At 36.2% G+C, this 23,785-nt stretch overlaps 1 protein-coding gene across 1 annotated transcript in view; it reads right to left on the reverse strand.

The window, feature by feature from the left end:
- The window catches only part of CYLC2 (cylicin, basic protein of sperm head cytoskeleton 2), a 70,114-nt gene extending 46,646 nt beyond the window's left edge, over nt 1–23,468 (reverse strand). Inside the window, exons 1-2 of the mRNA XM_011990056.1 lie at nt 23,360–23,468; nt 20,503–20,611 (exon numbers count right to left, since the gene is read on the reverse strand). Coding sequence (XP_011845446.1) covers nt 20,503–20,611; nt 23,360–23,468 — 218 coding nt within the window. The remainder of the gene's footprint in view (nt 1–20,502; nt 20,612–23,359) is intronic.
- Nucleotides 23,469–23,785: the final 317 nt, after the last annotated feature.

Raw genomic sequence — 23,785 nt, forward strand, 5'->3', positions numbered from 1 at the left:
AAAAAACAAACAACCCCATCAAAAAGTGGGCAAAGGATATGAACAGACATTTCTCAAAAGAAGACATTCATACAGCCAACAGACACGTGAAAAAATGCTCATCATCACTGGCCATCAGAGAAATGCAAACCAAAGTCTTAACTTGACCCAGCATCAAAGTTTCTTCTAAATATCATCTACATCAGTTTTGGGCGAGACTCAAGGTATGATTCATCCTAAGGCAAATTGCTTTCCAGCTGTGAGCCTGTGACATCAAATAAGTTGTGTACATCCAAATTACAATGGTAGGGCAGTCACAAGATAGCTATTTCCATGCTAAAAGAGAAAAGTGAAATAGAATAAAGGGATAACAGACCTCAACCAAATGTAAAACCCAGCACAGCAAATATTAAATCTTAAGGTTCCACAATATTCTTCTTTAACTAGAAGTCCCACCTTCTGGACACACTGGGATAGGGATTGGGCCCCCAGTCCTGCAGGTGGACTTACTCTCGTGGCTTTGCTGGTCACGGCCCACATGGCAGCCCTCATGGGTTGGAGTGGCTTGCCTGCAGCTCTCCCAGGCTGGAGTTTGTTGCCAAAGGCTTTATGGGTCTGGGGTCACTGCAGCATCCTCGGTCCCACAGCTCTACTAGCCTTTGCCCTGCCCTGTGCTCTCTGCATTATTGTTAAAATAATATGCATCTTTTAAATTTGGGAACATTTCATGATCACATATCAGGATCACTTGGAATATTTGCTAAATACTGACGGATAGAACCCATCTCCAGAGTTTCTGATTTAATGAGTCTGGGGTAGTCTTGAGAATTTTCATTTCTACTAACTTGCTAGATGCAACTGATGCTCTCAGTGAAGGGATCACTCTTTGAAAACTATTGCTTTAATCATATTGTTATGAGTCGATAATCATTTAAAAATGATGATTTAATGCTATAAGAGATTGCCGAAGTAGAGGAATCATGATCACTATATACAAACATTTATCAGTAATGAAAAATCATACTTTTTGTTTTAAGAAAACTGATAATGTGTTTTTCGTATTCTGCATCAGAAAAAACGTCCACATTCAAAATTCACTCATAGTGTTGAAGTACTGTTTTATAAGGTGAAATCTAGGAAAATAAAATATAGGGAGTTGCTATTACATCCTGGATACATTTAATGCTACATTTTATATATCTGTTAAAATCCAAAGAATGTAAAGGTGGTTGGATAAACATTTCACCCTTGATGACATGTATCTATAAATAATATAATTTATTGTATGATTTTGGTCAGAAAAATAATTGAAACTGCATAGCTAGAAGGTTGCTTTCCTTCCTTTGTGCTTAGCTGCAAATTTAATTAGCTTCACTCTCTTTCTCTACAAAGTTTTTCTGCTTAAGTGATAGTAATTAAACTCTCAGTTAAAAGAACTGTTAGAATGTATAAAAGAACATAGCGTATGTGCAAATTCCGCCATGCCAAGCACAGGAAAGCTGCGATATAAATGGCAATGATAGAACAAAATACATTGCTTCAAGGATAATTGATTTTAGCTAGTATCTGAAATTCTTTTCCAAATATTTCTTTCAATTCTGGTATTAATATACATCTGTTTTATTTGTTTCGGGATGATTCTTTGAGTGCAAATATCTGTTAAATCTGAGTGTCTTTTGCACTATGAATGTCAAATCATTTTATTTCTGAATATGGGTTTCTGCAGAAACCACTTTGGACTAGATGATTCGTTGGAACATTCAAGATGCCCAGTTCATTTTTTCACATCTATAACAAATGTTTTCTTTAAAAAAGTCTCTTGGCCCATTTGTGATTTGCAAACATTATAATTATGCTATAAATTTATATATACACACACAGATATATAAATGTATAGCATAATCTGAAATTTAAATTAAGGTTGTCCTTCAGAAATCAGCACAGTAATAGCAAAAAAAGTGAGAACTATTTCATGTTATAAATGAATAGAGAACGTTCAAGAAAAATATTTGATGACTTTTATTTTTATTTGTATTATATTATCCTTAAATTGGATTGGAATTACATGCTTCCATGTTTCTCTCTCTTTCTGGGTGTGTGTATAATATATAATATATAATATACATTAATATAATATTAATGTATAATATATAATATAAATATAAAATATATACACACAGGGAGAGAAACACAGGGCAACCTTAGTTTAAATTGCAGATTCAGGAGTTCCTCCCAGGGATTTGAATTCAGAATCAGTCATCTTAACCACTGCACAAGTACTTTGTAATTTTTCAATTTGCAGAAACAAATTTGAGGGTCTATGTGATTACAGAGAATCAAATTTGCCATTTGCACAGATAAGTCAGAATACTGTTTTATACAAAATAATATTTAATGTGTTTCTCAAGTGATGAGAACTATATGAGAAACAGTAGCTGGCATCTATAAAGCAATGGATGTATAACGGGTAAAGAAGAAACAAAAGTAGTTTGATGTGAAACAGCTGAAAGAAAGGAAAGAGTGTTGGAAGATGATGTTGGGATTTTGATAGAAGTAAATTTAGAAGAATGTTTATATGCAAAGAGAAGAAGCTTAGATGATCGTAGAGAAGTAAACAGGTGCACAGTTTAGAAATATAACAAGAAAAAATACAGTGACATGAAAAGAAAATGTTGCAATAAGAGTCAAGAATTATAAGTTATCACATAGTATCTCTATTAAACTGCATGAGACATGATTTTACTGTTCCCATCTGTAAAAGAAAGCTACTGAGCTAGACGTTCTTTTCAGATCCATATCTACTGGATCAAAAACATTTTTATTGTGGCAAAAAATCATGGATGAGTATATTTTTCCCATTATATTTGTAGGTAAATGAAGCTTAATTGAAACCTGGGTGATGAATGTTAAAGTTTCACACACACACGCGCGCGCGCACACACACACACACACAAAGTAGCAGCAGATTGGTTAAATTTCCTATGCTTTATATCATTAATAACTTTAAATAATAGTCATGTTTATTAATGTCATTAGTAATAGAAAATTATGTAAACCGATGTAATATAGAGATGACAGGAGAGGTTCTTTATGCATTTTCTCCATGGCTTAGTTATAATTATGGAAGAGTTTTGAGCAGAGTTGTGATGATTTGACACATAACAATGCATTTTGCTACAGACTATTGTAGGTCCTTCAAAACTACTGTGCCTTGGCTGGGTGCAGTGGCTCATGCCTGTAATCTCAGCAATTTGGGAGGCTGAGACTGGTGGACCACTTGAGGTCAGGAGGTCGAGATCACCTTGGCCAACATGGCAAAACCCTGTCTCTACTAAAAATACAAAAATTAGGTGGGCATGGTGGTGTGCACCTGTACTCCCAGCTACTAGGGAGCCTGAGGCAGGAGAACTGCTTGAACCTGGGAGGCAGAGGTTGCAGTGAGCCGAGATCATGCCACTGCACTCCAGTCTGGGTGGCAGAGTGAGACTCCATCTCAAAACAAAACAAAAAAACTATGCCTTGAGAATATTGTAAGAGAAGAATGGAAAAAGTGACCTTTCAAAACGTTTCTACTTATCTGAGTTTCTTCAGGTTCATTATTAGACTTATTTAACTTACAATTGGGCACTGTAAAGTTAACATTTTTGTAATTCAAAAACATGGTTTATGGGATTATAGTGTGGACTAAATTAAGATTAGATGGAACAAGACAAACTATGAAGGACAGCATTCATAATAGCATATGAGGATAATAGTTACCCTTTTCACTTTTCATCTCATGTCCATTAAAATGCCACAGGAACAATAATAATAATAAAAGTATTCATAATAACAATAATAAACTCCATGTGGGTAAACTCTAAATACAAGCCATGAGTTACTTATGATTCAGAACACTTTTATTATAAATTTCAGCATAATGTTAGTTTACAAAGAATAGAAATGTCTTGTAAACTCTTTTCAACCGTCCTAGAAACACTGAAGACTAATTCCTGGGAACTAATCTTGAGTAAGATGCTGACTATAGACTGCTGGTCTAAAACAGCATGAATGCTGATGCTGAATAGGAGTTTTCCTGAAGTCACCTAACAAAGGGCAAATAATTTTAAATGTGTATTTTTATTTATAAAAATATAATAAGATATTAAAATTAATATATTAAAGTTCAAATCATACACATAATTATATGTTTTTATTATAGAATTTCATTGTGTACACCCCAGGAAGTAAAGTGGTAGAAATAAGAAAATTAAATTGATTTAATTAAATGTTAATAATTATTGATTTGTATTCAATGGTTTATACGTGATATTTTCTCTTTTCTTATTGATTCTTCAAATATGTCATAATAATTTATGACCATTTTGTTCAAAACAACAATAAAAGTTAAACTAATGAAAACTGGGTTAAAAGAGATGGTTTCTGTCTTCCAGCAGGTGATAATTTACATATGAAAATAAACATAAAACATATTTTAATATAGATTGCGAAAAACAGTATGATATGGTAGATAGGAGTGGATATGGATACATGTTTAACATAACTTTATTCAGATTTTTAAAATATAAACATTTAAATAAAAATTGTGGTTTTTTTTTCAAAGTATATAATTATTCATTCAAATTGTTCTCCATTGCAAAAGCTGGCCTTCATTATTATAAAATTGCCATGGAATTCAGAAGAAAATATAAAGTAATTGTTTATGATGAATTGCGTATTTATATCAAATATGCAAATTCTATAGTTAACTGTTTTAAAAAGTAATATAATGAAAAGACAAACAGTACAACAGATGTCTAATTGCTGGTTCATATTTCTAAAAGGAATTTATTTTTGCTGAAAATGCTAGTTTTACATCTGTACACAAAATTTAAAATAGTATGTAAAAAGAATATGCATGATGTATTTCTCTAGCATGAAAATATTTTCTGGAGATTTGACAACCAAGTTTTAATTTTTTTCCAGCTGACTCTACCATTTTACAGTATTGCTGAAAAATTAATACAATTCTAATGATAGTATGTATTGTTTTGTTTGTAGATCTATATGGTAACAGAATCTTTGAGAATCTATGAAGAGGGTTAAAATGTTTATAAATATATTATTTGAAAATTATACACTTAACACAATCTTGAGGACATATAGTTGGAAAATTTATTTTTTATTCTTAGCAAATTTTTCTCTTTTTCTGTACATCTTTGTTTTTATATAGGTGAAGGATTCCTTTCAGTCAGGTGAATAATTCATTATGTTGTCTTCTCTCCAAAGTAACATTTAGCTTGCTCTAGGATTCTTTTGTTAGCTAACTTTTAATCTTGTGTGATAAAACTGAAATTACACCAGAGTGGAGATTTGAACAAAGTATTAGTTTGGTTATATCATATTTTCTTGGTAATTTTCATACCTATGTTAGGTATCTACAAACAAACTGCTCCAACTTATTTTCTTATATTTCTTGTTAGTTACCAAATTAATTTAAATTCCCTCTGTTTCATGGCATTGTTACTACAAAATCCATCTTTCTATTAATAGAATCTATATGCCTGTTTGTATCAGCACCTCAACACACTGTTCCCCTAAGAGTCACCATAACACAATTTCCAGATAGGGAAGGTTATTTGTTTGTTTGGTTTTGATTTTGGTTTTTCTTTTCGTTTTTTTGTTTTTTTGAGACAGAGTCTCGCTCTGTCACCCACGCTGGAGTGCAGTGGCGCGATCTCGGCTCACTGCCAACTCTGCCTCCCGGATTCACACCGTTTCTCCTGCCTCAACCTCCCGAGTAGCTGGGACTACAGGCGCCCGCCACCGTGCCCGGCTAATTTTTTTTTTTTTTGTATTTTTAGTAGAGACGGGGTTTCACCGTGGTCTCCATCTCCTGACCTCGTGATCCACCCACTTCGGCCCCTCAAAGTGCTGGGATTACAGGCGTGAGCCACTGCGCCCAGCCCGGATAGGGGAGGTTTTAATCTTTTTTGTTTATTGCTATATCTTTAGCTCCAATTATGTTCTTGACATAGAGCATGTAATGAAAAACTAAGTATTGATTACATGAAGGTCACTGGCCTCTCACCAACCTACACTGACCCTTTTATGGTTTGCATAGTTGTTCCCCCCAGCTCCAAAACTCATGTTGAAATTTAATTGCCATTTTAACGTGTTAATAATCGAGACATTGAAGAGGTTATGAAGGCTCTACCCTCATGGGTGGGATTGATCTTTTTACAAAGGGATGAGTTTGGCCTCATCTTGCTTTCTCTCTCTCTGTCTCTCTCGCTCTTGCTCTCTCTCTCTCACCCTCTCTTTGCCCTCCTGTACTTCCATCATGTGATGAAGCATCAATAAGGCCCTTGCTCGATATCTCAGCAACTCAATATTAAACATTCCACCTTCTAAAACTGTGAACCAGTAAATTTCTGTTCATTATAAATTACCTAGTTGTGGATATCCTGATATAGCAGCACATAATGGACTAGGACAGAAATTGGTACGATACCAGGGAATTGGGGTGTTAATATAACAAATACTTGAAAATGTACATTTGGATTTCGAATTGGAAATGTGGTAGGGTAAAAGAATTTGGAGAAACAGGCCAGAAAAAGTCTAGATCGCCATGAAGGAAGCATTAAGGGCAATTCTAGTGAGAACTTAGTAAAAGAAGAGAGCTTCCAGGAAAGTCTGAAACTTCTTAGAGATGACTTAAGTGGTCGTGGTCATAATGCTGATAGAAACACAGGTAGTAAAGGTCATTCTGGTGACATCTTGGACAGAAGTTAGAAACGTGGTGTTGGAAATTAGTGGAAAGGCCGTCCTTGTAATAAAGTGGCAAAGATCTTGGCTAATTTGTGCTAAAGGGCTTTATGGAAGGCAAAATTTAAGAGTAATGAACTTGGATATCTGGTTGAAGAAATATCTAAGCAAAATGTTGAAAGGGCTGCCTGGCGTCTCATAATTGTATATAGTAAAATGGGAGACGAGAGAAATTATTTGAAGATATAATTTATCTTCAAAAGGTAAGCAGAACAAAAATTTGGAAAATCTGGAGCTTTACCATGTAAAGAATAAAGAGCTTGACCATGTAAAGAACAGGTCTCTTGACCTGTTCAAGAGAAAAAAAAGAATGTGGTCAAGTGACTGTTTGATAAGATTAGTATGGAGAGAAAGAAACCAGAAGCTATTCGTTAAGACAGTGGGATAATGAGCCTGAAAGTATTTTGAAGATTTTTGAGACTGCCCCTTCATCACAGGCTCATAGCACTAAGACCTTGAAGGCAAGGTTTCCAGGGAGGTTCCTGTAGGACCTTAGAGTTTGTTGCCTGTGTCACCTCAAATGTATGTTCTTCTCCTTCTGATGCAGCATAGCTTGGCAAATCATGGCTCAAGTGGACCTGGGTGCAGCACTGGTCACCACTCTGGAATGTAGAGATCATATAAACATTGGCGATGTGCACGTCCTGCTAACTTTGCTGGCTTGCAGAGTGCAAAAGCTGTGGAAGCATGACTGCCTTCAGTCACATTTCAAAGAATGCTGTAGGGGTCAGCTGCAAGGACAGAGCTGTCAAAGACAGTCCTCACTTGGTCCAATGGCTAGCGGGGCCAGGGGTGGAGAATGGGCCTCTCTGAAGACCTCAGAACTATAAAACTGCTAGTGTGCAACATCAGCCTGGAAGAGCTGCAGATGCAAGACTCCTTCATATCAGAGTCGCTGTGAGGGCTGAGCTCAGCAAAGCCATAGGCTGGGACTTCCCAAAGTCTTATGGCTTTGGGAACACTAGTGTGTCTGGAAGGTGGAACATGGAGTCAAGGGAGATTATTCTGGAGCCTTAAGATTTAATATTAGGTCAGGTGTGGTGGCTTATGCCTGTAATTCCAGCACTTTGGGAGGCTGAAGCAGAAGGATCACTTGAGCCCAGTTTGACACTAGCCTGAGCAACATAGGGAAATTCTGTCTTGACAAAAAAAATAAAAATTAAATATTAACTGGATGTGGTGGCACATGCCTGTGGCCCCAGCTGCTTGGGAGGCTGAAGTAGGAGGATTCCTTGGGCATTGGGAGGTTGAGGCTGCAATGAGCCATGATTACACTAATGCACTCTGGCCTGAGTAATAGACTGAGACTCTGTACAAATAAAAAAAAAAAAAAAAAAAAAAAACCAGAAAACAAAAAGACAAAAAGATTTAATGTAGTGTGCTCGGTTGGATTTTAGACTTACTTGGGACAAGTTATCTCTTTCTTTTTGCTTATTTATCCCTTTTGAAATGGAAATATCTGCCCTATGTCAGTTCCATCATTGCAGTTTAAAAGTAAATAACTTGTTTGATTTCATAGTTTCACAGCTGGAAAAAAGTTCACCTTAGGATGAGTCACATCTTGAATCGTACCCATATCTGATTTAGATGAGAATCTGGATTTTATACTTTTGAGTAGATGCTGGATTGAACTCAGACTTTTGGGATGAAATTAATGTATTTTGTATATGAAAAGGACATGAGTTTTGGGGTGCCAGGGGCAGAAAAATATGGTTTGAATGTTTGCACCCTCAAAAACCCATGTTAAAACTTAATTGCCATTCTAATGGTATTTGAGAGGCAGAACTTTTGAGAGGTAATTAGGCCATGAGGGCTTCACTCTTAGGGGCGGGATTGGTGCTGTTATAAAAGGGTGCGCTTAGCCTCATCCGGTTCTCTTTCTTGCCTTTCTCTTTGCCTTTCTGCACTTCCACCATGTAATCATGCAGCAAGAAGGCCCTGGACAGAAGTTGTTACCTTAATATTGAATTTTCAAGCTTCCAGAAGTGTAAGTCAGTAAACTTCTTTTTATTATAAATTACCCAGTTTGGGGTGTTCTGTTACAGGAGCAGAAAATAGACTTAGCCCCGAATTCATAAACTTTTAACTACTACTGAATTCTCAACTGTATATGCCACTTTATTCAAGTCCATTTCACATCTGAAAGTTAATAAAAGTGTGCATTTTCCCACATTTTCATATATTTTAACATAGAATTTGAGCAAAATGCTTTCAGTTAGTCAATAAAATTAAATGAAAGTTGCTTCAGTTTTAGGATTTATATGGCTTATCTATTAAAAATAATACATATGAAAGTGTAGTTAAAAGAATTTTCTAGGGTTAGAATTTTGGAGAAGTGGATCACAAATAGAAAATAATATTTGAGAATTTATGTTATTTGAGAAATCTTATTAGTAATTTGAGAAAAATGAATAATCTCAGGTCTGCAGAGGATGAATTAACAGTATGCCTGCAATGTTCTGATTCATTAGAAAATAGGAATATTGAATGCCTAATAGGGCCTGACAAAAAGACACTGGAGTTCTCTAGTGAGTAGGCCTCCACTGGCTAATGTGAGATACTCTGAAGACCAAGAAAAATCACTATAATTATTGTTATATTAAGTAAATAAAAATGAGAAAAACATTAAAGAAGTATCATATCAATTCCTTGTTTTGGAAATTAGTATTAAATAGAAAAATAAATTAATCATGTATCCTGCCTTTTTATGGAAAGCAAACTACAATTCCTGTACACTTGCTGAGTGATTTTTTGAAGGAAAACAAAATGACAAAATTATAACCACTTGCAATTACATTTAAAATAATATATATTAACACCTGAAAAGAGAATTCGGGTTTAAGGAACTTACAAAAGACTTTTTTGGTTGTTTTACTGAAATTATTAACAGGTTTATTTATGTGTTTTCAGAATTAGTTAATATATCTACCCAATGAAATGAGCACTTTTCTCTAGGAACATTGAAAAATGTGTTATATTCTTAGAATATAATGGAAGAAGTTATACCATACAGTTTTAATCAAGAATCTCAAATATAAACGTATATCCTAAAAAGATTATGGCAATTATAAAATGGTTTTCCATTGTGACATCAACTCTATTCCTAAGTAGTGATTTCATGACATTTCTCTCCATTGGCTATACATAGCTCATACCTTACAATTGCGCTTGGTAAATATTGTACTGTGCTTATTCAATTCTATTTACAGGCTTTTATAAGTGTTGTTAATTGTGATAGTTGGAATAAACACTGGTTAAGATGGGAAAATATTCTCTCAAAATCCAGCATTGTCACTTGATTGAAAATAACCGATGCATTTCAAAATAGTTTTTAGGAATATCAGTCACTTATCCCAGATCAAACTAGTTAAGTCTCTCAAATAATCATAGTCTAAGAGTGATGTCCCTTCAGTGAATAGCTTTCCATATCTATCCTCCATTCAGCTGGTGCCATCAATAAGTGAGTTAACCATGGCCTCCTGGTGTGTTATTTTCACCTTATTTCTGCTCTTGATGCATTGGAATGCCTTAATAAATTGACTAAATAACTTTGTTTTATCTCTTTCTATAGCTAAGAAGGGGATGCATTATAAGGTAAAAATAATGTAACAAATATATACAATATAGTAAAAATGTCCATGGATCATAGGTCCTCTTTAACTGGAAGAAACTTAGATGTATTTAATTATAATTTTTTTTAACCTATGGTGGCTCATATTTCACTACTAGGAGACAAAGGAAAGGTCAAGCAAATGTGTCCCTAATATTTCATTGCTATTTCAACGTGAGAACTATAATTTTATTTTTAAGATAATATAGTTTGAATTTCATTTGAAATATTTCTCTGTTATAAGAATGGAAAAGATATTAAATAGTAAGCTTCATAGTCTCTCACACAGAAAACCCTAAATGAAATATAATGAAATATAAACATTTTCACACTAACACTATGCCATCTTCCTCATCAGTCCACCTTCCTAGGACCTCATGTACAATTCCTTCAACTCAGCTACATTTTCATCACCTCTCAATTTAAGTCAAACAAATCCCATTTCAGCTACAATTGTATTTTTTTTCTTTGATTTTTATTACTTTTATTATCATCAATGGCTTTATCTGACATCAGTCTCCTACTTAGACTTCTTTAGGAACTTCAAAACACTTAAAGCTGGTAAAACAATTAGAACACATACAATCAGTTGTTTCTTGACCTGCAGTTTTCATTCCAAAAAGACATTAATTCATGTAAGAGCTTTCAGATAATTATAACTTAATTGATAAGGAAAATATTGTGTGTGCATAAACCACAATAGAAGGGTAAAATGGAAGTGTGCGCTATGACCACGTCACTCCTCCCCTCCCACAGGCTGACATGGCACCATACAGAGATGATTCTCCTGAGTGCACAGTTTCTATAGTGGGAAAAGAGAACTAGAAGTGGAAATTCAGCTTCCCTAACATTAAAAGATGCTTCCCAGGAATCTCATTCTTGTCTCCACTCATGATTAATACAGTGGGTAACAAACACAATTAGGCTGCTTGGTGTCAAGTAGACACAAAACAAAGTTGTAGAACTCACAGTGACCACTAAATGTATCTTAGTCTAAGCTCTGTGTATCTGCCAGTGGTAGTGTCCAATTAGAGGTATCAGTTAAAAGCAGACCTCACCTGCAAAACCAAACTGGTGGCTCCCACAAACAATGGAAACCTCCACCTGTTTGAATCTCTAGACAGCCGGTGTCCATGCCTAAGCTCAGATCCCACTACAATGCCTAGCCAAGGGAGACATGCCTACCATAGTGCTTTTTTTTTTTTTTTTTACTTTTTTTTTTTTTTTTTTTAACAGAGCAGAGGGGCTAGACCTGCCCCACCTGGGAGTTGAAACAACTCTGTTCAACTCCAAAACCCACCCTGAGGGCCAACCCAGGCGGGGAGGCAAACCTCCAATTTCCATTTCTACCAAACATAGAAGCTAGTCTTGTCTGTCCCATCCAGTGACTCCACCCAACCTTGAGGCCCAGCCTGCAACCCTTTCTAACTGTAGAACTCAAAAAGCCAGTACCACATGGCCTGGAAATATACTTTGTGGCCTGACCCAAACAGAGACAATCACAGTGCCCAGCCAGCAGCTTGGGCAGAATGCAGAACACATCCAGTATTCTCATCAGACAGTGGAGGCCAGCAAACAGTCCCATCCAAACTCAGAGCCAAGGCAGTGGCCCAGTAATCCAGAGAATGAGCAAGTAAACTCTGCTTGCCTCGGATTGGTACCAGCTGGTCCACTCAGAACCACAAGCTAGACTATGTAAGTGAAGGTATAATCCTGCCCAAGAACATCTGTAAAATCTGGAAAAGGTAGCTTCTGCCCAAATGTATGGAGAGCAACAAAAATACGTAAGGATTATGAAGAATCAGGGAATAATGACACCTCTAAAAGAAACTAATAAAGCTTCAATAATGAATCCTAAAGAAATGGAGATATATGAAAAGACTGACAAATAATTTGTAATAATTCTAAAGAAGTTCAGTGAAATATAAGAATATACAGATATAAAATTAAATATATTGTTAAATAGGAAATTTGACAAAGAAACAATAAAAATAATTAAAAATCTGGAGATGAAGAATACAATTATGGAACTGAAAAATGTACTTGAAAGCTTCAACAGCAGCCTCAAACAAGCAGAAGAAAAACTTAGGAGCTTTAAGAGAGACTATTTAATATTATCAAGTCGGAGGAACAGAAAGAAAACAGAACAGAAAGGAGAGAAGAAAGTCTTTGGGAATTATGGAACACTATCAAGAGATCTAATCTTAATGTTTGTAAAGAAAACCAAAAGATAATAGGGGTAGCTACAATTACATCTTAGTTGGCTTGTGGCACAATAACAAAATACCCAAGATCAGGTAATAATTAAGAAACTTTTTGTTTGTTTGTTTTTTATTGTTCTAGAGAAGTCTGAGATCGAGATGCCAGCACTTTTGTTTATCTGGTGAGAGTTGTTCTCTATTTCCAGGATGGTACCTTGATGCAGCATCCTCTAGAGGGAAGAAACCCTGTTTTCACATGGCAGAATGTGAAAGGCAAAAAGGGATAAATTGCCTCCATCAGGTTTTTTATAAGAGCGTATAAGCTCATTCACTAGGTGAAGAGCTATGATGACCTAATACTCTTAAAATCTTACCTCTAAATACTGTCACTTTGCCTGTTAAGTTTTAACAACTGAATTTTTGAGCAGACACATTTAAACCATAGGAATTTAGAGAAAATAGTCTTTAAGTAAAAAAATCATAAAAACAGACAAAGGAGTCTCTTTATAATGATAAAGGTGTTAATTCATTAAGAAGTTAAAACAATTGTAAATATATATATACGCAAAACATTGGAGCCTCTAAAATATAAATATTAGAGGATCTTAAGGAAGACATAAATCACAATAAAATTATGGTAGAGGACACCAATACTCCACTTTCAAGAATAGGTAGATCACTTAGACAGAAAATTAATAAGAAAACATTGTACTTAAATGGTAATTTAGATCAAATGGATCCAACAGACACACAGAACATCCCACCAAATAGTAACAGAATGTATTTTCTTGTCAAACCCACATGGAATATTCTCCAAGATAGATCACATATTAGGCCACAAAACAAGTCTGAGCACATCAAGAGAACAGAAATCATATCAACTGTCTTTTCTGATCAAAATATCATAAAACTAGAAATTAACAGGAGAAATCTTTCAAAAATCACAAATATGTGGAAATTAAGCCTGAACAACCAATGAGTCAAATACAATAGCCAAGACTTGGAACCAACCCAAATGCCCATCAATGATAGACTGAATAAAGAAACTGTGGCACATATACACTATGGAATACTATGCAGCCATAAAAAAGGGACGAGTTCATGGCCTTTGCAGGAACAGGGATGAAGCTGGAAACCATCATTCTCAGTGAACTAACACAAGAACAGAAAACCAAACACTACACATTGTCAATCATAAGTGGGAGTTGAACAATGAGAACACATGGACACAGGGAGGGGAACATTACACACCGGGGCCTAACAAAAAGTGGAGGGCTAGGGGAGGGATAGCATTAGGAGAAATAACTAATGTAGATGACAGGTTGATGGGTGCAGCAAACAACCATGGCATGTGTATGCCTATGTAACAAACCTGCATGTTCTGCACATGAATCCCAGAACTTAAAGTATATGTATGAAAAAGTAGTTCAGGCACTGAAAAAAAAAGCAAAAATGAAATTAAAAAATAAATCTCGTGACAAATGAACATGGAAGCGCAACATACCAAAACTTACGGATTGTAGCAAAGTCCTCAGAGGGAATTTTATAAGAATACATGCTATATCAAAAAGAAGAAAAATCTCAAATAAACAACTGAATTGTATACCTCAAGGAAGTAGAAATAGAAGAACAAACTAAACTCAAAGTTACAAGATGGAAGGAAATAATAAAGATCAGAGAAGAAATAAATGAAATAGAGACAACAAAACAAGAGAAAAACCAATGAATGCAAGAATTGGTTTTTTTGAAAGGATAGACAAAATTGATAACCCCTTAGCTAGAATAAGAATAAAAGAGAAGACTCAAAAAATCAGAAATGAAGGAAAATAAATTATAGATGTTATCACAGAAATATAAAATATCATAAAATTATCTATGAATAATTATGTGCCAACAAATTGGGTAACCTAGTAGAAGTGATGGCCTCAGTAGGCCATCTGGAGAGACCACCAGCTTCTATGGGGAGGCCCAGCTGGTGCTGCCCTCCTCATGCAGCCAGCAGGAGCTGGGATCAGGTGGGAGCTGTAAGCACCTAATTGCAGCTGCAGACCGAGGTATCCCTGTGCTCCCTGGGTCCCGGGAATCCCACCTCCCCCCATAGACTCAGAAGTGCCTACTCCCACTCTATGACCTCTCCTTGCTCCTGGTGCCTGCTCTGATTTTGGAACAAAGTTGAAGCTGAGTCAAAGCGCTGTCATGACCCATCTGGGTGTGTGTGCACTTGGGGCAACACTGACATGTCAGCCCCCTGCCACCTTGGCCCCCTCCAGACTTTGGGTGCTGACAAATATGGGAGGGAGGCTGAAGTGGTGAGGGGGACTTGGTGTGGGCCTGCAGGTACCTCTTGGCAGGAACACCTTGGCTGCTGTGGACAACATTACTGATGGTAGTGGGAGGCAGACAGGCTCCTGGGCAGACATGGGCAGGTCACTGGTGAAGCTCCACCTTCAAGCCAGGGATGACCTGAAGCTTGAGGGCCAGGCATTTCCAGGTAGAGTCATGGCCTGGAGTGAGAAGTGAGACATTATGGTGCTTTTTCTAAGCCCACCCATGGCCACCCATGGACCAATCAGCATGCACTTCCTCCTTGCTAAGCCTATAAAAAATTCCCGAATCGGCCAGATGCACACAGACATCAGGACTACAAGCTGCAGGAAGAAGCTACCCAATTTGGGTCTCCTTGACTGGTTAGGATGACCTGCCTGAGGAAAGGAGCTGCCCACTCTGGGTCTCCTCTCCACTGAGAGCTGGACACTCATCAGGATGACCTCCTGTGGAAAGGAACTACCCAGTGCAGGTCCCCTGAGAGCTTTTCTGTTACTCAATGAAGGTCCTCTGTGCCTTGCTCACCCTCCAGTTTTCCATGTAGTTCATTCTTTCCGGATGCAGGACAAGAACTTGGGACCAGCCAGTTGGCAGGACTGAGAGAACTGTAACACAAACAGGGCTGAGATGCCTCTCTGTTCACCACAATGCACTCAATAAGAAAGAGAGAAGAGCTGAGGCCCTCTGGGGAGTCCAGACCTACGGGCTCCCCAAGCCAGGGTTTTAACACCCTCTTTGGGGCTCTGCAGTTTCTAGCATCTCTGAGCATTCAGGTGCCATTACATTCCCCTTGTCCAGATGCTAGTGCCCACAGCGGAAGCTGTTTGCTATGTATCTGGTCCAGCTGCAGCCTCACGTGGAGCCAGTGCCTGTGCCAGCACCTGGAGCTGCCTTCCCCGCCACAGCAGCCAGCATACCTGCCTGCGTGCAGTGGCCGGACCCCACGCTCTCTCGCTCACACACTCCTTGCTGCTGGGTACCTGGCTTGTCCTTGGTAGGTATGGGATTCAGGCCGGTAGCATGAGCCAAGCACAACGTGCCATGCGGAGTGGGTGGAACAAGCCCAGTGGACACAATAAATAGTCAAGCTGAAGGTGGCACTGGCCAGAGGAGTTTCCGGCTGGTGAAGCGACACCCCAAGCATTCTGTAAGAGAAGTGAATAAATCCCAAGACGTATAAAATCTACCAAGACTGAATCATAAAAAAATAGAAAATATAAGCAGACTAATAATGAGCAAAAATGTTGAATCAGTAGTAAAAAGTATCTCATCAAAGAAAAACCCCAAAACTGATGGCTTCCTTGGTGAAAACAATACATTTACAGAAGAGCTAATACCAATCCTTCTCAAACCAGAGCAAAGCTGGAACCATCACACTATCTCATTTCAAACGACATTACAATGCTATTGTAATTAAAAGGGTATAGGACTGGCATAAAAATTAACACATTGTGCAATGAAGAGACTAGAGAGTACAAAAACAAACCACTTGTTTTAATGGTCCATTAATTTTTGACAGATGCCAAGATGATCCAATGGAAAAAGAACAGTCTCTTCAATGAAAGATGTTGGGAAAACTGAGTAACCACAGGGAGAAGAAGAAAAAAAAAAAAAAAACCTGGACCCTTATCTTAAACAATATACAAAAATTAAAATAGATTAAAGAGTTAAGCAAATGGAGCACTTTGGCTCATACCTATAATCCCAGCATGTTGGGAACTGAGGGTGTATTGCTTGAGTCCAGGAATTTGAATCCAGCTTGGACAACATGTCAGAACGCCATTTCTACAAGAAATATAAAAATTAGCCTGGCATAGTGGCATGTGCCTTGCAGTCCCAGCTATATAGGAGCCTGAGGTGGGAGGATGGTTTGAGTCCAGGAAGTGGAGGTTACAGTGAGCTGAGATGGTGTCATTGCACTCCAGCCTTGGCAGCAGAGTGAAACTCCATTTCAAAAAAAAAGAAAAGAAAAAATAAGCCCAGCGTGGTGGCATGTACCTGTAGTTCCAACTGTTTGAGAGGCTGAGGTGGGAGGATGGCTTGAGTCCAGGAGGTGGAGGTTGCAGTAAGCTGAGATCATGACACTGCACCACTCCAGCCTGGACTTTGGAACCAGACCCTACCTGGAAAAAAAAAAAAAAAAAAAAAAAAGCATTAAACACATGACCTGAAACTAAAACTAGAGAAGAAAATGAACAGAAATAGCTACACGTAATTGGTCTGGGTTATTGTTTATTTGGCTCAGACTCCAAAAGCTCAGAAAACAAAAGCAAAAGTAGACAAATTGGATTACATCAAACTAAAAAGCTTCTGCATAGAAAAGAAAACAATTAACAAATTAAAGACAATCTACAGAATGGGAGAAAATATTTGTCAACCAAAAAATGTGATAAGTGGTAATTATCCAATATATAATAAACAACTCAATACCAATAAAACAACCCAATTTTCAAATGAGCTAATGACCTTAATAGACATTTCTTAAAACACACAAATGGCTAACAGATCTATGATATAATTCACAAAATGATATACGAGTGGCTAACAGATATCAATCAAGTACATCTAATAATTTAGAATTGCCTAGTTGAAATTTGAGAGGCTGTGCTCTCCTTTAACATCATTATTCATTTAGAAAAATGCAAATTAAACCCACAATAATTTATCACCTAATACCTGTCAGAATGACCATTATCAAAAAGAAAGATAAGAAATGCTAATAAGGTTGTGGAGTAAAGGGAACCCTGAACGCAGCCAGTGGGAATGTAAACTGGTACAGCCACTGAGGACAACTGTGTGGAGATTTTCCTCAAACAAGTTTGAAAAAAGTAACATTTGATCGAACAAGCACACTCTAGGTATATATACCCAAAGGAAATGTTGTCATTTGCCACAACAAGCATGGACCTGGAGGACATGATGCTAAGGGAATTAAGTTCTTCACAGAAAGACAAATACCATGTGTTCACATTTATATGTGCAGTCTAAAGCAATAAAACTCTTAGAAGCAGAAAACAGTGCTGATTACCAGAGTCTGGGAGTTGGAGTGAATTGGAAGATGTTGGTCAAAGGGTGCAATGTTTCATTTACACAGGAAAGATAAATGGTAAGTATTTGAGGTGATGGACAGTTAGTTAGCTTGATTCAGTTACTCCACATTATATACATATATCACAGCATCGCTTTGTACTTCACAAACATATACGATTATAATTTGTCAAAATAAAAGCATAAAACCACTGACCCTCTAAAATCTCATTTTAAAAATGAGGCAAGATACCCGGATAACTGAATTAAATTGATTAATAATGATGATTTATCAAATTCCTAATCTCAGCCAAACCTGTTCTGAAATTTCTTTGTAATGATATTGAGCTTGAAAGAAGAGCATTTTGTTATAAACGACATTCAACATTTTACTTCCAAACTGTCAAATAAATAAATAAATAGCCTAGAACATTTTTTACATGCTAAGCACTAGCTAAGTGCATTCTTAAATTGTAATATGTACCTAAATATATACTTATTTTGTAATAACTATGAAAAATAATATCAAGTAACTCATAATATCAAGTAACATTAACCATTATCTTGCAACATTTCTGAAAGATAGAAAGAAGCTGTTCAATTTTTAAAAATGTACATGAGCAATTATTTGTATGCATTTATTTCAAGATGGCGATAAAATCTTTTCTATTATAACATAATTGCCTACAAAATGGAAGATTTCCTTCCCATTTTGTAGCATGTAAATAATATGAGTAATTTATTTATAAATTAAATGCAGACTTTTGGTAGAGTACATATGGCCATAGATCTCTGCAGCTGCTATTCTGAGATTTCTTTAATTCCCAAGGGGGTAAGATTCTTATTTATGATGTACCCAGGTGCTGATGTTTACAGTAGAATCAGTGTTTTTGCTTATATATGTGTGAAAGTGTATGAAGCCAGAATCTGTTTATAACTGGTATATATCTAAAGATGTATATAAATTACTTATGCACAAGTATACAATTTAAAACTTTCCTACACCTATGATTATAATTTGGAATAATTGTTAATTATACCTACTGCATATGGTGGTTGTGAGAATTAAATATATTTTTATATAAAGAATGCACTTAACTAGTGCTTAGAATGTAAAAATTGTTCTAGGATATTTATTTATTTATTTGGCAGTTCAGAAGTAAAATGTTGAACGTTGTTTATAACAAAATGCTCTTCCCCACTTGTCCAAAGAAGACAAACTGGAGAAACGACTAAAAATTCTTATGTAACTTGTATCATCTTAGGCTTAAACAGAAAGTAAACCATTCTTAGATTGACTGGAAGAATCAATACAAAAGTAATGTAAAATGATAAAATTACAAAATGAAGTAAAATAGCATGCTTGGCAGAAGCTTTTGGTATTATATAAAAAGAGGAAGTGAAGAAAAATGAATTCTACACATATTTATGAATTTATTTAGCCATTATTTATTGACCATGGATTAGGCGTTTGTGTCTTGCCAGTGTCTGCAAATTCAAGTGTAAGACATTATCCCTGTACTCCAAAACTTATAGTTTAGTGGTGTTGAGTGTGATATATAATAGACTATGACAACATATTGTAATACTTGTGTAAAAAACTATTGAAATATTTGAACAACAAAGAAAAGTTGCTTGTTGATTTTTTTCTCATTGTTTCCTTCAAACAAGCTGTTTTCAACTTCCTTTTTCACATTTTTAGAATATCTTTGTTAAATCCCATAATTTAGAATTGTGCTAAAAGTAAGATGTTATGGTGCCCTTCTGGCAGGTGTTTCAGATATCTAGAAACAGTTCCTTTGGGTACATTATCTCTTACTGGAAATGACAGAGCAATGGTAGGCACAATTTAGGTATCCATAGTCACTGCAGTATCAGAAAACATGGCAAAATGAATGGAAGGTCTAGGCAAAGTTCCTGCTGTCATCTTCACAACCGGAGCAAGTTTAGCCCTTTTCAAAGAATCAGCCATGACAGTCCAAGGTAACATACTTCATTCTCTAAATTGACTCTGGCAAACAGCTGAAAAGAGATACACTATTGCTACTTTGAATATAATTTCACAAAGTAGGTCTATTTGGGGAGTATCAAGCTTGTTTTTTCTTCCTTATGGAAGGTTGGATAAAATTTAAGTATATCGTAAGGAGTTAGGTTATTATTTTGTATCCCCAAATAGGTAAAATATATAATACAGGTTTTGAGCTTTAAAATACTAGGAAACCATAGGCAAACCATAGGCATAGAGTAAAAGGGCTTAGATATCTGGGAAATATTTATTTTGTTTCTCCATGGCAGTGATTAAAGGAGGGAAAGTATTGCTGTGTGTTATGGAATGATAACATTGATGTTATCATTGTACTGATGACCTGGTTCTAGATTACCAAACCATGGCCCAGGATGATCATTGAATGATAAGCCGCTAAGGATTTGTGCCTGTTTCGAGAAAGAGGAAAGCTGCCAGAGGCTTGGTAGTCATACTTTAATACTGAAGTAATGACTCAGTCTCACAATTACATGTTCATCCCTGCTTGCTTTGTTCAGATCTAAACTTACAGTTCAATGAATTTGCTGATTAGATGTTCTTCAGTCTGTGAATTGAGGGAACCAGAAGTTGGCTCTGTGCAAGATTTATTTTTAAATTTAGATGTGTCCAAGACGAAATCTGTGTAATCAAGACACACGAGTTACTGTTATTATATAAACATAAAACTGATTTCTGGGAAGATCTTCGGGAAATCCTTGCTTCAAGGTTTGGTCATCTGCAAAAGAAGATGGGTTTAATAAGCTTCTGAGTACAGGGCACTGCAAGGCTTATGCCATCAATTTACTCAGAGATCATTTATAAGTTACAAAAAGAAGGCTGCAAAGACATGGAATAAACCTAAATGCCTATCAGTGATAGACTGGATAAAGAAAATTTGGTACATATGCACCATGGAATACTATGCAGCTACAAAAAAAATGAAAGCATATCTCTTGCAGGGACATGGATGGAGCTGGAGGCCATTATACTTAACAAACTAACACAGGAACAGAAAAACAAATACCACATGTTCTCACTTATAAGTGGGAGCTAAATGATGAGAACATGTGGACACATAGAGGGGAACAACACATACTGGGGCCTATCGGAAGGTGAAGGGTAGGAGGGGAGAGAGGATCAAGAAAAATAACTTGTGAGTACTAGACTTAATACCTGGGTGAAAAAATAATCTGCACAACAAATGCCCATGACAGAAGTTTACCTGTGTAACAAAGCTGCACTTGTACTCCTAAACTTAAAGGCTAAAAAAAAAAAAGAAGATGGAAAGCATATGGTGTTCTGCCTGATAGTTTTTCAGTTTCTTAATTTTTGTCCTGAGAAGTGATGTATTCTTATTACTGTGTGTGTGTGTATATAAATATATATATAAGCATGTATATATATATATATATAAACGCATGTACACAGATTTTATATATATGTGTGTGTGTGTGTGTGTGTATGTGTGTGTATACGAACACACACCACCTACACAGAGAAAGAGGAAGAAGGAAGGAGTCAAACATTTAGTTACCCTAAAAAGGGAAACTATAATTTCCATTGTCAGTCACCTCAACTATAAATGATAGAATTGAATCACCTTGTTCCATAGAAGCAGAGAACAGGTCATGTCCTCAGAGCTTCACAATGGATGAAAATCTCTTTTATCAACCATTCCTAAGGCAGGGACAAAATCTCTACTCTTGAGACTTTAAGGCAAAAGAGAAAAGAAACAACCTTTCATGGCTGATGGTTAAGAAAAAAGTGAAGAGAGTTTTTGACTATTACTGAGATAAAAATAAAAGAAGAAACTTAAAATAACATCTTTTGGTGGGTGACAGTCTCTTAATGTTCTACATTTTGTGCTTACATAAAAGCTGAAACAGCTAATCAATGTAGGTGTGCAAAGAAGAAAGGTATCTCCCAAGAGCTTTGATTACCAGTTTCCCAAAATAGAAATTTGAGGAATAAAATACAACCATGAATCTAATAGTGCTTCAGAGCCAAGTAGATCCATTTACAAAATAAAAGAATAAACATACATCTGCCAAAAGGACAACGAAAAAACTAAAATAATAAACTTTTTTTTTATTTAGCATCACCTGCCTTCAGTGAGTTACAATGGAAAAGTAATATCCTTATTCCATATTATCATGGTAGGATAATTTGAAAACCAAATATGGTACTACCAAAGGTCTCGATTAGATAGGCAGCACCATAGAATCACTTGCGGAGAGATGCTTTAAGGAAGCATAGGTAAAGAGAGGGATTGAAGGTTTTATATAAACATTTAAACCATAGCCTATCTATGGAATGCACCATTATCAGTGCAAAGTACATAAACATAAGAAAATTTCTATTATCTCCCATCATCTAGTTATAACTATTCCATGGAAGGACTCCAGGTTGGGATACTACAGATCATTATGTTTAAAAAGTTTGTATTGAGTTGTTGATGTAATTGTTCTTCCTTTCCTTTCTGTTTGCATGTAGAGATGCAAGGGGATGATCATCTCTTTGATAACTAGAGATTGTAAGTGAGGTGTGGGAGGTAAGTTCTGAAATGTCTCTGAATGATCCCTGCCTCCTCTCATTCATACCTCTGTACCCCTGTGTGTATGTATGTGTGTGTCTTGAGATGTGTGGACATGGTGACTTGATTGTCATGAATAGAATATAGTGAAAGTGATGAACTGTTAATTCTGATATTAGACTATAAGACTGTGACTTTTATTACTCCTTCTCTCTCCTTCTTACCTTCGTGGCTTTCTTTGATAAAGCAAGTCCAGAATATATATAGAACTCTTCAAAATCAATATGAAAATAGCTCCATAGAGACACGAGCAAAGTATATGAATGATTAGTATCACAAAACCCCCAGTGGACAATAAAATACAAGCGGGAACATAAAATTCCACTGTAATTAGTTAAATGCAAATTACATACAAAATGAGGTAATATGATATGCAACCAGATTTGCAAAGTGCAAAAAAAATTCAGAAACAGGTGTTGATAAAGATATAGAGAAAATAATGCCATATATTTAATGGCATAGTATTGTTGCAATAGATTTAGAGAAAAAAGTTTAATAATTACTAGTGTCCTGAGTACTACTAGTAGAACAGCGCTGAAGAAAAAATATAGTAATACTTAGTGGCCCAACCAGTGTCAATTGTTACAGTTGCAAACTGGCAATCAGGCACAGGTGACACATAGGCTTTAATCTAACATTATGCATAATTGGCTTTACAGAAGATTATGGGACAAGAAATACTATGATAAAGCATTTTACCTCATTGGGAGGCCTGGTTCACAGCTGCTTTTATCACATCCACGTGCAAGGAGTGTCCAGCTACCAAAATTAAAACCAAGGTCAATGTAAATTACGTTGACACAAGAAGGCTGCAGTATCAGCTTGCACCAGCCATTTATACTGGGTCAGTTCCAAAGATGGACATTCCACAGCAACAAGGAAGACATAAAAATCCACATTCATCTTGATGCTGTACATTCTAAAGAAAGAGAAGAGGATTATGTTCTCAAGTAGAACTGGAACAATATAGGTTAAATGTTAAACGTTTATTTATTTACAGTAAAGTGTGTTGCCTCCATTTAGCAACGGCACATCTAGGCTAAATAATACTAATAACTTCCAGTTTCTATGTTAAATTAACTTTCAAGCATATGCACAATGTACACATGGACAAAACACTATTTGCAATGGTGGAGTTCTCAAATGACTTAATTTTCCATTGTAAGGAAATAGGTAAACATTTATGGTTTATTCCCATGTTAAAATAAATGATTTACATT

The sequence above is a fragment of the Mandrillus leucophaeus genome, unplaced genomic scaffold, assembly GCF_000951045.1.
Source record: "Mandrillus leucophaeus isolate KB7577 unplaced genomic scaffold, Mleu.le_1.0 Scaffold368, whole genome shotgun sequence".
NCBI classification, from domain to species: domain Eukaryota; kingdom Metazoa; phylum Chordata; class Mammalia; order Primates; family Cercopithecidae; genus Mandrillus; species Mandrillus leucophaeus.